Below are 18114 nucleotides of genomic sequence, written 5' to 3'. Positions count from 1 at the left end.
CCTGTTTCTTTCTGCAGGCACTCAGCGCTATGAGTTTTCCTCTTAGCACAGCTTTCATTGTTTCCCATAAGTTTGGGTATGTTGTATCTTCATTTTCATTAAATTCTAAAAAATTTTTAATTTCTTTCTTTATTTCGTCCTTGACCAGGTTATCATTGAGTAGAGCATTGTTCAATTTCCACGTATATGTGGGCATTCTTCCCTTACTGTTATTGAAGACCAGTTTTAGGCCGTGGTGGTCCGATAGCACGCATGGGATTATTTCTATCTTTCTGTACCTGTTGAGGCCCGTTTTTTGACCAATTATATGGTCAATTTTGGAGAAAGTACCATGAGGAGCTGAGAAGAAGGTATATCCTTTTGCTTTAGGATAGAATGTTCTATAAATATTCGTTAAGTCCATTTGGCTCATGACTTCTCTTAGTCTGTCTACGTCTCTGTTTAATTTCTGTTTCCATGATCTGTCCATTGATGAGAGTGGGGTGTTGAAATCTCCCACTATTATTGTGTGAGGTGCAATGTGTGTTTTGAGCTTTAGTAAGGTTTCTTTTACATATGTTGGTGCCCTTGTATTTGGGGCATAGATATTTAGGATTGAGAGTTCATCTTGGTGGATTTTTCCTTTGATGAATATGAAGTGTCCTTTCTTATCTTTTTTCATGACTTTTAGTTGGAAATTGATTTTATTTGATATTAGAATGGCTACTCCAGCTTGCTTCTTCTGACCATTTGCTTGGAAAATTGTTTTCCAGCCTTTCACTCTGAGGTAGTGTCTGTCTTTGTCTCTGAGGTGTGTTTCCTGTAGGCAGCAGAATGCAGGGTCCTCGTTGCGTATCCAGTTTGTTAATCTATGTCTTTTTATTGGGGAGTTGAGGCCATTGATATTGAGAGATATTAAGGAATAGTGATTATTGTTTCCCTTTATATTCATATTATGTTTGTGTGCTTTCATTCTCTTTGTTTTGTTGCCAAGACGATTAGTTTCTTGCTTCTTCTAGGGTATAGCTTGCCTCCTTATGTTGGGCTTTACCATTTATTATCCTTTGTAGTGCTGGATTTGTAGAAAGATATTGTGTAAATTTGGTTTTGTCATGGAATATCTTGGTTTCTCCATCAATGTTAATTGAGAGTTTTGCTGGATACAGTAACCTGGGCTGGCATTTGTGTTCTCTTAGGGTCTGTATGACATCAGTCCAGGATCTTCTGGCCTTCATAGTTTCTGGCGTGAAGTCTGGTGTGATTCTGATAGGTCTCCCTTTATATGTTACTTGACCTTTTTCCCTTACTGCTTTTAATATTCTTTCTTTATTTTGTGCGTTTGGTGTTTTGACATTTATGTGACGGGAGGTGTTTCTTTTCTGGTCCAATCTATTTGGAGTTCTATAGGCTTCTTGTATGTCTATGGGTATCTCTTTTTTTAGGTTAGGGAAGTTTTCTTCTATGATTTTGTTGAAGATATTTACTGGTCCTTTGAGCTGGGAGTCTTCACTCTCTTCTATACCTATTATCCTTAGGTTTGATCTTCTCATTGAGTCCTGGATTTCCTGTATGTTTTGGACCAGTAGCTTTTTCCGCTTTACATTATCTTTGACAGTTGAGTCAATGATTTCTATGGAATCTTCTGCTCCTGAGATTCTCTCTTCCATCTCTTGTATTCTGTTGGTGAAGCTTGTATCTACAGCTCCTTGTCTCTTCTTTTGGTTTTCTATATCCAGGGTTGTTTCCATGTGTTCTTTCTTGATTGCTTCTATTTCCATTTTTAATTCCTTCAACTGTTTGATTGTGTTTTCCTGGAATTCTTTCAGGGATTTTTGCGATTCCTCTCTATAGGCTTCTACTTGTTTATTAATGTTTTCCTGTGTTTCCCTAAGTGTGTTCATGTCTTTCTTGAAGTCCTCCAGCATCATGATCAAATATGATTTTGAAACTAGATCTTGCTTTTCTGGTTTGTTTGAATATTCCATGTTTGTTTTGGTGGGAGAATTGGGCTCCGATGATGGCATGTAGTCTTGGTTTCTGTTGCTTGGGTTCCTGCGCTTGCCTCTCGCCATCAGATTATCTCTAGTGTTACTTTGTTCTGCTATTTCTGACAGTGGCTAGACTGTCCTATAAGCCTGTGGGTCAGGAGTGCTGTAGACCTGTTTTCCTCTCTTTCAGTCAGTTATGGGGACAGAGTGTTCTCCTTTCGGGCGTGTAGTTTTTCCTGTCTACAGGTCTTCAGCTGTTCCTGTGGGCCTGTGTCTTGAGTTCACCAGGCAGCTTTCTTGCAGCAGAAAATTTGGTCTTACCTGTGGTCCCGAGGCTCAGGTTCGCTCGTGGGGTGCTGCCCAGGGGCTCTCTGCAGCGGCAGCAACCAGGAAGACCTGTGCCGCCCCTTCCGGGAGCTTCAGTGCACCAGGGTTCCAGATGGTCTTTGGCTTTTTCCTCTGGCGTCCGAGATGTGTGTGCAGGGAGCAGTCTCTTCTGGTTTCCCAGGCTTGTCTGCCTCTCTGAAGGTTTAGCTCTCCCTCCCACGGGATTTGGGTGCAGAGAACTCATGACTTTGTTTTTGAGAATGATTTTAACTGTGAAATCCTGGCTCTAAAGGTTTCAGAAGAGCAGAATATTAATCTATAGGCCAGGCCCTTTAGAGAAGTCCAGAAGATCAGGTATTGATTGCACTGGAACAAGAAGCTGCAATGTTGGCACTGCCTTGGAGTCCCCAAGATGTTTGGGGTGCTAGTGCTGTGGGATAACTCCTGAGGAAATCTGTTAACAGGGAGTGGAAGCAGCCCAGGAAAAGGAGTTTCTTGCAGTTGACAAGGTGAAAAAGGAGTTGGAGATCTAAAACCACTTTGATATCAGACATGGAGATGATGAATTTGAAGTGTGCCCAATTAGTTTCCTGTCTTGCTTTGTGGATATCCGTTAAGTGATTGAATGAATATTGAGGGGACTTTAAATATTGGATTTTTCACATATTTAAGATTGATATAGTGTATTAGGATGTTTGAAATTGGCCTAAATGTGTGTTTTTTAAAATTATACTATGGCTACATAGTCTCATGTGTCTAAATAAGCCTATGGGGGGCCACAGAGTAGAAATGTACTGGTTTGAATATGGTTGGCCCAGGGAGTGGTACTATTAAGAGATGTGACCTTATTGGAGGAGGTGCTCTGCCCCATAGTATGTCTCAGGTAGGGTACATGGTTGCTAGTTATGAAATATCAAGACCATGCTAAACTTAGTGGTGGTTTTGCCTGATGGCTTCCCCAGGCTATAAAACAGGAATTTATGGCCCTGGTTTCTTGGGAGAAACAATTACAGAACACTCAAATAATGGGGCAAACTGGATTTTTTTTTTGCTTACTCTAGGTTTGGTCTCTCTTACCAGCTCACACAATTCCCCAAACAGTATTGTCTCATGCAGTTAGAAATAATTAAAAAAATTCTATCTCTTTAGTTGTTACAAAGAGACCATCAAAGCTGCTGGACAGGGAACCCCTCAATCCCTTGTTTCATCATGTGATTCATCCACCACATCACAGATTGTATCAGAAAAAGTTTCTTCTGCAGAACGGCTCAGTCTCTACAGTAACACCAGGTATCTGTGACAAAACTCCTGGCAGGTCTTTGACAAGACTTCACTGGGACTTCCTGTCCCTTCACCATAAGAGCACACGGGTATATCTGGAGTTTCTGAAGATGTGTTTTGAAATACTGCTATAAGTGTGAGCCCAGAGGACAATATAAAGCATTTCAGTCACTTCTTAGCCAACATATTGTTTAGGGTTTCCTCCATCACAACCATACAGTCTCCCTTTTTCACAACATTTCCTGACAAAGTACTATAATTTTCTTACTGGTGGCTTCTGTCCCACTGACTTCCAAGTAGTTGTCCAGGTAGAATTGTTAGATAAAGAATACTGCCCAATGTAAGTCCATCCTAAACAGAACCCACTTTCATGAAGCAGAGCCAGTCCCACCTTGCAAAGCCTGAGTCCACTGTAAAAGGAGGCACAGTGGGGGTGAGTGCAATGATAGCCTGGTAGAGTGGTATGGGTGAGTTGTGTGACAATGACATACACAAGCACACAATTTCATAAACATAAGGATAGGCAGGTATTGCTCAGACCTGACTTAAACCCTTACACAGCCTCTCCGCACCAGGGTATAGGTAGGCTGTACCCATGTTATAGAAGAGGACGTAGACACTCTGCCTTTTTTCTCCCTTGATGAAGTGCACCCACATGACCATAAGCACCCGACATGCAGTGGGTTGTGCAGAGAGGTTTCACACTTCCATTCTACTCTACTCCACCCTTCCCAACCCCCAGATGACAAGGTCAGGTCATTGTTGTGCAGAACACTGGCCACCTGTTTGAGGCCTATTGTTGATGTCATAAATATCAGGCTGTCCATGATTTGTGTAACTGAAGGATGACACAGTGAAGTGTCCCTGTGTCACTGTGACACTGACACACACTGAAGTGCTTACAGACTTGGGTTCCTGGCTCCATGCAGAACGAGGGGCTGTCTTTGTTCTCCTGGTCAGTTGAAGCTGTTACAGTTGCTCTATCAAGAAATGCTCAGGATCCTTCTGGCCATTTCCTGCTCCAGGTGTGTTTTGTTCTGCTGTTCTGCCCTCTAAACCTTTCCTTCTTCCTTCCCAACCTATTTCACAAAGCCAAATTAGTAAATGTTTTCACCAACTATTCACTTCAGCTCTGAATTATGTCTTCTTACGCAGGGTTGGTGAATTTTAACATTTTCCCTATTGCTTCATTGCATAGTTCTTTGATTTAAAAATGTATTATAATGATATGAGTTATACTGCCCCATAACTTTCTCAAAACCCTTTCAAATAACCCTCGTCCCAAGCTGTCCTTTATTCTAATGGCCTCTCTTTATTACATAACTCTTATTTCTAAATGCACAAATACAACACGCTCAGTGTGTGTACTGCTCCTGTATGTGTGTTTTCCAGGCTGATTTTGGTTTTGGTCACCCAATTGGTGTGCTCACCCCTAGAGGATACAATTTCTCCTGTTCTTAGTTTTTCTTACCTCTCTGATGTTCTTTGTGTAGGCTGAGTAATGGGCTTTCCTGTACCTTAACATGGATCATTGTTATTCTTTCCTAGCTCATGTTTAGGCAGCCACATCTCTTTAGCAGGACCAGGAGACACAATCTCACAGCAAACTCCCTGATGGCCCAGCTCTTCAGTGGTTCCACCCAACTTGTGCAGTGTTCTCAGCTGCACGAATTCTTTGGTAGATGGATCCCCTGAGACTGGGATCCCCAACTTTAGAAATTGACTGTGGTTTTCTGTCGAACAGTAGACCATGTCAGGAAACTTGGTAAGGTAGAGCAAGTCTGAGACCCTGGAAACTGAGTACACACTCTTAGAGTAGGTGCCTCCCTGCTCGCTGACAGATTCCTGGTGTGGAACATGTTCTAAGCTCCCCAAGTTGCTCAAGTGGGCAAAAAAAGAGTTTTCCATGGTAATGTGGTGCTTCAGCTCTGTGAGGGGTTAGCCAATAAGCTTCCCTTCCCAGACTTTCCTTCTCACAAAAGTTATAAAAAGTAGGTACACATCCATTTTCCACAATGAACAACTGATAAACTGTTTGGAAGTGAGGACTGTCTCTTTCATGTACCACTGCAGTGGGGAGTATGTAGTAGGCATTGCTTACAGAGCCTTGCTGCCTAAATCTCCCATAGAAGGCCTCTTTGTATTTCCAGACAACCATTGCTTCTTAGCTGAATTAAGCCTGTGGACCCAGCCCCATCCCAAGGCTAAGTGTTCTCCTCAGCTCCCAGGTGCTGGCCTTTTCATGGGCCAGTGGCTTCCCATCGTTTCTATCCCAACTTCTCTGTGCAGTTTTCTAGCAGCAACTAGATAGGTGAAAATCAGGGAAGATCAGGTTCCCCCTACCTACATCTTAGACTGCATTTTCCTGTTCCCAGAGCCAAGTCTCAAATCTTTCCTGAAGCCCAGGGAGCCCAGGACTAACAGTGGTGGCATTGGGAATACAGAGTCAAGCTCCCTGCATTGGCTGGATGGAATGTAGACCCACAGTTATCTGTACTGATCTTTTCCTGTTGCAAAGATAAGTTTTCCTGATAAATATTTAGAACATTTTATGTTTTGCTTCTTGTTTATATACTATATTATAGTACAATATGAACTAAAAGACTATGAAATTATTTTATCTCATATCCTTGATTTTTAGCTCATAATATTTTACTATGTATCTGGGAATTTTTTTTACCAGTATAGGCCTCAAACTTACTAATTGTTCACTAAAGGAAATGTTGAGTTCTACATAAAATACCCACTGCATTTCTCATGTCCTTTCAGCAGTCTTCTCTGCAGTCTGGAGTAGACATCTGCACCTAGAATCACATTGAAGATTCCTGTAGAGCCTATCCTTCAAGACTGGGTGGATATTTGTCATTTAATCATGATCTTAGAATGAGATATCCCTAAGTTTATTATAACTGTATTTTTATTTTCTACCCTGATTTTATATGCCAAAACAGAAAAAGTAAGAACGTGTTCACAGTGTCATTTGATTCTCTGGCTCTTTTCACAGAGGCATCATGGCAGAATATGAAAGTCATAGGTTATATGCAGAGTCATTAAGAATTTGGAGAAAAGACTCGAAATGTATATAAGAAATACTCAGAGCCCGGCCCGCAGCAGCTCTCTGCTCCCAGACCCGGTGAGAGAGAGACCCAACCGCCTGGTCAGGTGGGCACTCCTGAGGCTGCAGAGCGGAAGAGACCACCAACACTGCTCACCCCTGCCCACATCCCTGGCCCAAGAGGAAACTGTATAAGGCCTCTGGGCTCCCGTGGGGGAGGGCCCAGGAGCGGCAGGACCCCTGCCTGAGACACCGCCGGAACCTGATGGAACAGACCAGATAAACAGTTCTCTGCACCCAAATCCCGTGGAAGAGAGAGCTAAACCTTCAGAGAGGCAGACAAGCCTGGGAAACCAGAAGAGACTGCTCCCTGCACACACATCTCGGACGCCAGAGGAAAAAGCCAAAGACCATCTGGAACCCTGGTGCACTGAAGCTCCCAGAAGGGGCGGCACAGGTCTTCCTGGTTGCTGCCGCTGCAGAGAGCCCGTGGGCAGCACCCCACGAGCGAACTTGAGCCTCAGGACCACAGGTAAGACCAAATTTTCTGCTGCAAGAAAGCTGCCTGGTGAACTCAAGACACAGGCCCACAGGAACAGCTGAAGACCTGTAGAGAGGAAAAACTACACGCCCGAAAGCAGAACACTCTGTCCCCATAACTGACTGAAAGAGAGGAAAACAGGTCTACAGCACTCCTGACACACAGGCTTATAGGACAGTCTAGCCACTGTCAGAAATAGCAGAACAAAGTAACACTAGAGATGATCTGATGGCGAGAGGCAAGCGCAGGAACCCAAGCAACAGAAACCAAGACTACATGGCACCATCGGAGCCCAATTCTCCCATCAAAACAAACATGGAATATCCAAACACACCAGAAAAGCAAGATCTAGTTCCAAAATCATTTTTGATCATGATGCTGGAGGACTTCAAGAAAGACATGAAGAACTCCCTTAGAGAACAAGTAGAAGCCTACAGAGAGGAACCGCAAAAATGCCTGAAAGAATCGCAAAAATCCCTGAAAGAATTCCAGGAAAACATAAATAAACAAGTAGAGGCCCATAGAGAGGAGACACAAAAATCCCTGAAAGAATTCCAGGAAAACACAATCAAACAGTTGAAGGAATTAAAAATGGAAATAGAAGCAATCAAGAAAGAACACATGGAAACAACCCTGGATATAGAAAACCAAAAGAAGAGACAAGGAGCTGTAGATACAAGCTTCACCAACAGAATACAAGAGATGGAAGAGAGAATCTCAGGAGCAGAAGATTCCATAGAAATCATTGACTCAACTGTCAAAGATAATGTAAAGCGGAAAAAGCTACTGGTCCAAAACATACAGGAAATCCAGGACTCAATGAGAAGATCAAACCTAAGGATAATAGGCATAGAAGAGAGTGAAGACTCCCAGCTCAAAGGACCAGTAAATATCTTCAACAAAATCATAGAAGAAAACTTCCCTAACCTAAAAAAAGAGATACCCATAGACATACAAGAAGCCTACAGAACTCCAAATAGATTGGACCAGAAAAGAAACACCTCCCGTCACATAACTGTCAAAACACCAAACACACAAAATAAAGAAAGAATATTAAAAGCAGTAAGGGAAAAAGGTCAAGTAACATATAAAGGGAGACCTATCAGAATCACACCAGACTTCACGCCAGAAACTATGAAGGCCAGAAGATCCTGGACTGATGTCATACAGACCCTAAGAGAACACAAATGCCAGCCCAGGTTACTGTATCCAGCAAAACTCTCAATTAACATTGATGGAGAAACCAAGATATTCCATGACAAAACCAAATTTACACAATATGTTTCTACAAATCCAGCACTACAAAGGATAATAAATGGTAAAGCCCAACATAAGGAGGCAAGCTATACCCTAGAAGAAGCAAGAAACTAATCGTCTTGGCAACAAAACAAAGAGAATGAAAGCACACAAACATAACATCACATCCAAATATGAATATAAAGGGAAACAATAATCACTATTCCTTAATATCTCTCAATATCAATGGCCTCAACTCCCCAATAAAAAGACATAGATTAACAAACTGGATACACAACGAGGACCCTGCATTCTGCTGCCTACAGGAAACACACCTCAGAGACAAAGACAGACACTACCTCAGAGTGAAAGGCTGGAAAACAACTTTCCAAGCAAATGGTCAGAAGAAGCAAGCTGGAGTAGCCATTCTAATATCAAATAAAATCAATTTCCAACTAAAAGTCATGAAAAAAGATAAGGAAGGACACTTCATATTCATCAAAGGAAAAATCCACCAAGATGAACTCTCAATCCTAAATATCTATGCCCCAAATACAAGGGCACCAACATATGTAAAAGAAACCTTACTAAAGCTCAAAACACACATTGCACCTCACACAATAATAGTGGGAGATTTCAACACCCCACTCTCATCAATGGACAGATCATGGAAACAGAAATTAAACAGAGACGTAGACAGACTAAGAGAAGTCATGAGCCAAATGGACTTAACGGATATTTATAGAACATTCTATCCTAAAGCAAAAGGATATACCTTCTTCTCAGCTCCTCATGGTACTTTCTCCAAAATTGACCATATAATTGGTCAAAAAACGGGCCTCAACAGGTACAGAAAGATAGAAATAATCCCATGCGTGCTATCGGACCACCACGGCCTAAAACTGGTCTTCAATAACAGTAAGGGAAGAATGCCCACATATACGTGGAAATTGAACAATGCTCTACTCAATGATAACCTGGTCAAGGACGAAATAAAGAAAGAAATTAAAAATTTTTTAGAATTTAATGAAAATGAAGATACAACATACCCAAACTTATGGGAAACAATGAAAGCTGTGCTAAGAGGAAAACTCATAGCGCTGAGTGCCTGCAGAAAGAAACAGGAAAGAGCATATGTCAGCAGCTTGACAGCACACCTAAAAGCTCTAGAACAAAAAGAAGCAAATACACCCAGGAGGAGGAGAAGGCAGGAAATAATCAAACTCAGAGCTGAAATCAACCAAGTAGAAACAAAAAGGACCATAGAAAGAATCAACAGAACCAAAAGTTGGTTCTTTGAGAAAATCAACAAGATAGATAAACCCTTAGCCAGACTAACGAGAGGACACAGAGAGTCCGTCCAAATTAACAAAATCAGAAATGAAAAGGGAGACATAACTACAGATTCGGAGGAAATTCAAAAAATCATCAGATCTTACTATAAAAACCTATATTCAACAAAATTTGAAAATCTTCAGGAAATGGACAATTTCCTAGACAGATACCAGGTATCGAAGTTAAATCAGGAACAGATAAACCAGTTAAGCAACCCCATAACTCCTAAGGAAATAGAAGCAGTCATTAAAGGTCTCCCAACCAAAAAGAGCCCAGGTCCAGATGGGTTTAGTGCAGAATTCTATCAAACCTTCATAGAAGACCTCATACCAATATTATCCAAACTATTCCACAAAATTGAAACAGATGGAGCACTACCGAATTCCTTCTACGAAGCCACAATTACTCTTATACCTAAATCACACAAAGACACAACAAAGAAAGAGAACTTCAGACCAATTTCCCTTATGAATATCGACGCAAAAATACTCAATAAAATTCTGGCAAACCGAATTCAAGAGCACATCAAAACAATCATCCACCATGATCAAGTAGGCTTCATCCCAGGCATGCAGGGATGGTTTAATAGATGGAAAACCATCAACGTGATCCATTATATAAACAAACTGAAAGAACAGAACCACATGATCATTTCATTAGATGCTGAGAAAGCATTTGACAAAACTCAACACCCCTTCATGATAAAAGTCCTGGAAAGAATAGGAATTCAAGGCCCATACCTAAACATAGTAAAAGCCATATACAGCAAACCAGTTGCTAACATTAAACTAAATGGAGAGAAACTTGAAGCAATCCCACTAAAATCAGGGACTAGACAAGGCTGCCCACTCTCTCCCTACTTATTCAATATAGTTCTTGAAGTTCTAGCCAGAGCAATCAGACAACAAAAGGAGATCAAGGGGATACAGATCGGAAAAGAAGAGGTCAAAATATCACTATTTGCAGATGACATGATAGTATATTTAAGTGATCCCAAAAGTTCCACCAGAGAACGACTAAAGCTGATAAACAACTTCAGCAAAGTGGCTGCGTATAAAATTAACTCAAATAAATCAGTTGCCTTCCTCTATACAAAAGAGAAACAAGCCGAGAAAGAAATTAGGGAAACGACACCCTTCATAATAGACCCAAATAATATAAAGTACCTCGGTGTGACTTTAACCAAGCAAGTAAAAGATCTGTACAATAAGAACTTCAAGACACTGAGGAAAGAAATTGAAGAAGACCTCAGAAGATGGAAAGATCTCCCATGCTCATGGATTGGCAGGATTAATATAGTAAAAATGGCCATTTTACCAAAAGCAATCTACAGATTCAATGCAATCCCCATCAAAATACCAATCCAATTCTTCAAAGAGTTAGACAGAACAATTTGCAAATTCATCTGGAATAACAAAAAACCCAGGATAGCTAAAGCTATCCTCAACAATAAAAGGAATTCAGGGGGAATCACTATCCCTGAACTCAAGCAGTATTACAGAGCAATAGTGATAAAAACTGCATGGTATTGGTACAGAGACAGACAGATAGACCAATGGAATAGAATTGAAGACCCAGAAATGAACCCACACACCTATGGTCACTTGATTTTTGACAAAGGAGCCAAAACCATCCAATGGAAAAAAGATAGCATTTTCAGCAAATGGTGCTGGTTCAACTGGAGGTCAACATGTAGAAGAATGCAGATCGATCCATGCTTATCACCCTGTACAAAGCTTAAGTCCAAGTGGATCAAGGACCTCCACATCAAACCAGACACACTCAAACTAATAGAAGAAAAACTAGGGAAGCATCTGGAACACATGGGCACTGGAAAAAATTTCCTGAACAAAACACCAATGGACTATACATGGACTGACCCTGGACTCTGACCCCATAGGTAGCAATGAATATCCTAGTAAGAGCACCAGTGGAAGGGGAAGCCCTGGGTCCTGCTAAGACTGAACCCCCAGTGAACTAGTCTATGGGGGGAGGGCGGCAATGTGGGGAGGGTTGGGAGGGGAACACCCATAAGGAAGGGGAGGGGGGAGGGGGATGTTTGCCCGGAAACCGGGAAAGGGAATAACACTCGAAATGTATATAAGAAATACTCAAGTTAATAAAAAAAAAAAACAAAGTCATCCATATTCCTAATAGGATGTCACATAAGCCCCACTTAAAGCATCCCACTGCACTCAAAAAGTCCAAAAGTCACATTCTTCCAAGAAAGAGCATGGACAGGCCTATCACAGCAATAACCCAGTCCCTGGTACAACTTCTCTCTTAGAGTTTTACTGATGTGAACTGACACCATGACCACGGCAACTCTAATAAGGACAACATATAATGGGTGCTAGCTTACAGTTCAGTGGTTCATGATCAATTACATGGGATGGCAGCATCCAGGCATGCACAGTGTAGGAAGAGCTGAGAGTTCTTCATCTGTTCCAAAGGCAAACAGGAAATGATTGGCATCCAGACAACTAGGATGAGGGTCTCATAGCCTATGTGAACATTAATACACTTCTTCCAACAAAGCCACATCTACTGCAACAAGGAATTATCTCCTAATAGTTTCACTACCTGAGTCAAGCATATTCAGACTACCACAGTTTGTATCTATGAATTATTCAAACCAGAGAAGTCATGTCCAATAACAATCTAGACACCCAGAGATGAGGACTTTACATTAAGCTGTGAGTTTAAGGTTGCCTTGGTACTGTGAGACGATGTTGTAATGTGAGATCTGTAAGAAAGATTAAGTCAGGAAATTTAATGTGAATTAAGTGACAGAGAACCAATTTACTTTTGAAAAATGAGTACAAACCAAAAGAATCCATTGATATTCCAAAAGTGAGTAAACTCTAAGAATTTTAGGAGTTACTGAAAATGTATATTCTTAGAAGAAAATATATTCCTTACCTATGCAGAACACATTACCCTGTACTGAGCAGCCACCAGAGCTCAGCGTCTCCATTACAGATGCTGAAAATCTCCTTGTAGCCTGGAAACTCCTCCACTCTCAGGTACCTGGGTGCCTGAGACCAGATCATCTTCAGATTCAGCACTTGGGTGCAGGGCACTTACCCAGATGGATGTGGTGGGAGAAGACTTTGTGCCTGAGGAGATTCTACATAGGCTTGGATTAATGGAGTCTTTAATGTATATCAGGAATTTGTAATTTTAATGTTTGTAGAATGTGACAAGTTTTCACTGTGGAGCATGGAGAACTGGCATCCCAGTGGAGTACCTTCCCTCACTTTGATCTTACTCCCTGTGATCTGGATAACAGCCATCTGGGGAGGACTGGGCACAAACTTTGTCTGAGTTATCTTGCAATACCTTGTGAGGGATCAGAAAGATTGCACCAACTAGACAACTCTAACTTTGCTCATTTTAAAGCTCGAGTGCAAGCAATCCCAAACCATTTCATACTTTGTAATATGTCTGCCCAGGAGTGAGAGACTCATGGGCTTCCCATGACTTCCCAATGGCTCTGAAGCCCTACAGTGTTAACTGGCAGCCTTTTGCTTGGTCAGCCCTGATGGGGAGTATCTGTTTTCCATGTAGTTTTGGTTCTGTGCACCTAAATTTCCATACACTGAGCTTCAGGATTTGATCTGTGAGTGACATTTACAAGTAAATTTAAAAAGAAATGATAGGAAAGTAGAGGGACAGGGGCACAACTGATGACTTTTAGTGAGGCAGTGTTGGGACATGAAAGCAGCTTACTGCAGGTTTAACCTAAACTCATAGTACCACTTCCTCTTCACTCTCTGCTTCATTTTTGGGGTCAAGATGTGAATTCTCATTAAAAGGCGACCTTAAGAGAAAAAATTTACCTGGAGGCTAAAACTCGATTTTAACTTGATGCAGGACGTTGAGGTTATTACGAAAGCATGAAAACTTTGCATCAGAAGCTGGACAAGGATCTTGACAAAACAATGGTTTGACTCCAATTTTATATAAAGAGATGGTGTTATCAAAAATCAGTCTCCATGGTGATTGCAGGGGAGTTATATTGACACTCAGAGCACTGTGATGAGTTGAAGCTGAGAAGCTCAGAAAACTGATGCATTTCCAGTGAAATCCTGCTTAGGTTTCAGTGCTCAAATGTTTCAAAGAGCAAACTTGATGCCCCCCATTCATTCCCATAGTGAACTGTTGCACAAACATTTCTGATAAGTCACAATGGACCATGGTGCTTTCAACAGAGCCAACATGGACCGTAGATCCTCGAAATCAGGTGATACATTAACCTCATTCTTTTTTTTCCATTTTTTTCTTTATTAGTTTAAAGTTTTTTTTTATTAACTTGAGTATTTCTTATATACATTTCGAGTGTTATTCCCTTTCCCGGTTTCCGGGCAAACATCCCCCTCCCCCTCCCCTTCCTTATGGGTGTTCCCCTCCCAACCCTCCCCCCATTGCCGCCCTCCCCCCCGACAGTCTAGTTCACTGGGGGTTCAGTCTTAGCAGGAACCAGGGCTTCCCCTTCCACTGGTGCTCTTACTAGGATATTCATTGCTACTTATGAGGTCAGAGTCCAGGGTCAGTCCATGTATAGTCTTTAGGTAGTGGCTTAGTCCCTGGAAGCTCTGGTTGCTTGGCATTGTTGTACATATGGGGTCTCGAGCCCCTTCAAGCTCTTCCAGTTCTTTCTCTGATTCCTTCAACAGGGGTCCTATTCTCAGTTCAGTGGTTTGCTGCTGGCATTCACCTCTGTATTTGCTGTATTCTGGCTGTGTCTCTCAGGAGCGATCTACATCTGGCTCCTGTCGGCCTGCACTTCTTTGCTTCATCCATCTTGTCTAATTGGGTGGCTGTATATGTATGGGCCACATGTGGGGCAGGCTCTGAATGGGTGTTCCTTCAGTCTCTGTTTTAATCTTTGCCTCTCTCTTCCCTGCCAAGGGTATTCTTGTTCCCCTTTTAAAGAAGGAGTGAAGCATTCACATTTTGATCATCCGTCTTGAGTTTCATTTGTTCTAGGCATCTAGGGTAATTCAAGCACTTGGGCTAATAGCCACTTATCAATGAGTGCATACCATGTATGTCTTTCTGTGATTGGGTTAGCTCACTCAGGATGATATTTTCCAGTTCCAACCATTTGCCTACTAATTTCATAAACTCGTTGTTTTTGATAGCTGAGTAATATTCCATTGTGTAGATGTACCACATTTTCTGTATCCATTCCTCTGTTGAAGGGCATCTGGGTTCTTTCCAGCTTCTGGCTATTATAAATAAGGCTGTGATGAACATAGTGGAGCACGTGTCCTTTTTATATGTTGGGGCAACTTTTGGGTATATGCCCAAGAGAGGTATAGCTGGATCCTCAGGCAGTTCAATGTCCAATTTTCTGAGGAACCTCCAGACTGATTTCCAGAATGGTTGTACCAGTCTGCAATCCCACCAACAATGGAGGAGTGTTCCTCTTTCTCCGCATCCTCGCCAGCATCTGCTGTCACCTGAGTTTTTGATCTTAGCCATTCTCACTGGTGTGAGGTAAAATCTCAGGGTTGTTTTGATTTGCATTTCCCTTATGACTAAAGATGTTGAACATTTCTTTAGGTGTTTGTCAGCCATTCGGCATTCCTCAGCTGTGAATTCTTTGTTTAGCTCTGAACCCCATTTTTAATAGGGTTATTTGTCTCCCTGCAGTCTAACTTCTTGAGTTCTTTGTATATTTTGGATATAAGGCCTCTATCTGTTGTAGGATTGGTAAAGATCTTTTCCAAATCTGTTGGTTGCCGTTTTGTCCTAACCACAGTGTCCTTTGCCTTACAGAAGCTTTGCAGTTTTATGAGATCCCATTTGTCGATTCTTGATCTTAGAGCATAAGCCATTGGTGTTTTGTTCAGGAAATTTTCTCCACTGCCCATGTGTTCCAGATGCTTCCCTAGTTTTTCTTCTATTAGTTTGAGTGTGTCTGGTTTGATGTGGAGGTCCTTTATCCACTTGGACTTAAGCTTTGTACAGGGTGATAAGCATGGATGATCTGCATTCTTCTACATGTTGACCTCCAGTTGAACCAGCACCATTTGCTGAAAATGCTATCTTTTTTCCATTGGATGGTTTTGGCTCCTTTGTCAAAAATCAAGTGACCATAGGTGTGTGGGTTCATTTCTGGGTCTTCAATTCTATTCCATTGGTCTATCTGTCTGTCTCTGTACCAATACCATGCAATTTTTACCACTATTGCTCTGAAATACTGCTTGAGTTCAGGGATAGTGATTCCCCCTGAAGTCCTTTTATTGTTAAGGATAGTTTTAGCTATCCTGGGTTTTTTGTTATTCCAGATGAATTTGCAAATTGTTCTGTCTAACTCTTTGAAGAATTGGATTGGTATTTTGATGGGGATTACATTGAATCTGTAGATTGCTTTTGGTAAAATGGCCATTTTTACTATATTAATCCTGCCAATCCATGAGCATGGGAGATCTTTCCATCTTCTGAGGTCTTCTTCAATTTCTTTCTTCAGAGGCTTGAAGTTCTTGTCATACTTGCTTGGTTAAAGTCACACTGAGGTTTTTTTTTATCATTTGGGACTATTATGAAGGGTGTCATTTCCCTAATTTCTTTCTCGGCTTGTTTCTTTTTTGTGTAGAGGAAGACTACTGATTTATTTGAGTTAATTTTATACCCAGCCACTTTGCTGCAGGTGTTTATCAGGTTTAGTACTTCTAATTTAATAAAATTGTCCTCATTCAAATCTACCCAAACAGGAATTTGTGTGTCTAGGGGTGGGAAAACAGCAGATGGAAGCAAGGCTGGGTCCCAAATATGCCTGCACAGGGGGAATGGGAAAAAGAATATTTTCTGAGATTTCACAGCAGCTGTTAGTATATAAGAATGCTCAAATACAAGAAGTCTGACAGGTGAGTAGACAATCCTCTAAGTTTGAAAATCGTCAGTACAATGAAGACAGAGGGATGGCTTCGGAGGTTGGGGATGAGATTAAGTTGAGGTTTTTCAGTAGAGAGGGATGAATTAGGCTGAACTAATATGTTTTTCCAAGGTAATATGATGGTTAGGATTCATGATCAAGGTTGTGTGTGGGATGAAAGGAGATATTTTTCTTTATCCTGAAAGTTTTGTTCTATGCTTCTTTACCATAGATCACTAATCAGAGCATCAAGCTGTACAATGTCAAGAGACATCAAAAATACGTTCTTCTCTTAGATATGATTGGGATCTCAGGCAACATTGTCCTTTTGTGCCTCTGTGTTCTCATGTTCAGTGGTGAGCCCAAGCCCAGACTTGCTAGCCTGTCCATGGGTTCACTGGCCCAAACCACCTAATAATGCTTCAGGTTATTGGCTTCATGGGAACATATATTTTTATGCTTTGATGATGATTGGATGGCATCAGACATAAACTATCTTCTTATTCAGTTTTTTGAGGCATTTCCCAATGTCTACTGCCTACTGGCTGAGTGTCCTCCAGGCAAAATTCCCAGTCCCAGACATGTCTGATGAGAAAAAGTCAAAAGCACCTTATTTCCACATGATGTCTTATGGTCCTGGTTTGTCAGTTTTCCTTCTATTGATCGATCCATTTCCAGCAACCTTTTCATCTCCCTTGTTGTTACTCCTAATATAATGTCAAACCATCTACTATATGTAACTGAGTCCTCTTCTCTTTTGCCATTTCCCCATGCAATACTTATCATTTGTATCTTCAGGGAAGTATTCTTGGTCAGTGTTATAGTCCTCTCCAGAGGGTTCATGCTAGCTCTCTTGTGCAGGCACAGGTTCCAGATCTAGCATCTTCATAGCCGCAGCCCCCTCCAAAAGCTTCCTCAGAGAAAAGGGGCACCTGGATTATCCTAATGCTCATGAGCTTCTGTGTGCTGATGTCTATGTTGGACAGGTTTATATCCTGCTCAAGCCATCTATTCAAAGTCATTCCAGTATTCTCCTCTTCCTGGATTATTGTGATCCACAGCTTTGCCACTGCCAGGTGCTCTGTGTTCATCAGCACTGAAAAGTTTTAAAGGGCCCTTCAAGGTCAATGCATAAGAGGACAGTGAGTCCTTGATTATTCAATGATGGGTAAGTGTCCTTAAGATGAGACTACACTAGCCTCAGAAGTATGAATCACTGTAGCCAGACTTGTGACTATTTTAGGGGTACTTACTTCTACCACCCTTCTCCAAACCTTTAAACCTTTAACTTTAGGAGGAGAAAGAGAAGGTAGATTGGAAAGGGAACATTAATATCATTAGACTACTTTCCACTGATTAGGGGCATCAAGTTCTTTGGGGACAATTTTGATCTTTGTCTGCCAGGATTTCTCCACCCAGCAACCAGCAATTGAGGCCTGCAACCAGAAACATCAGCAATAGGAGGAACAGCAGCAGGTACTCCCCC

General features: G+C 41.5%; 1 protein-coding gene and 1 pseudogene across 1 annotated transcript in view; both read left to right on the top strand.

Moving 5' to 3' along the window:
• Vom1r99 (vomeronasal 1 receptor 99) overlaps window positions 1-17738 on the top strand; it is a 120078-nt gene extending 102340 nt beyond the window's left edge. The window contains exon 2 of the mRNA XM_087659249.1: window positions 17567-17738. Coding sequence (XP_087515375.1) covers window positions 17567-17738 — 172 coding nt within the window. The remainder of the gene's footprint in view (window positions 1-17566) is intronic.
• Window positions 16844-17738, top strand: Vom1r-ps77 (vomeronasal 1 receptor pseudogene 77; annotated as a pseudogene).

This window comes from Rattus norvegicus, chromosome 4 (genome assembly GCF_021556685.1).
Source record: "Rattus norvegicus strain SHRSP/BbbUtx chromosome 4, alternate assembly SHRSP_T2T, whole genome shotgun sequence".
Classification (NCBI taxonomy): domain Eukaryota; kingdom Metazoa; phylum Chordata; class Mammalia; order Rodentia; family Muridae; genus Rattus; species Rattus norvegicus.
This window is presented reverse-complemented; position numbering and strand designations above follow the sequence as displayed.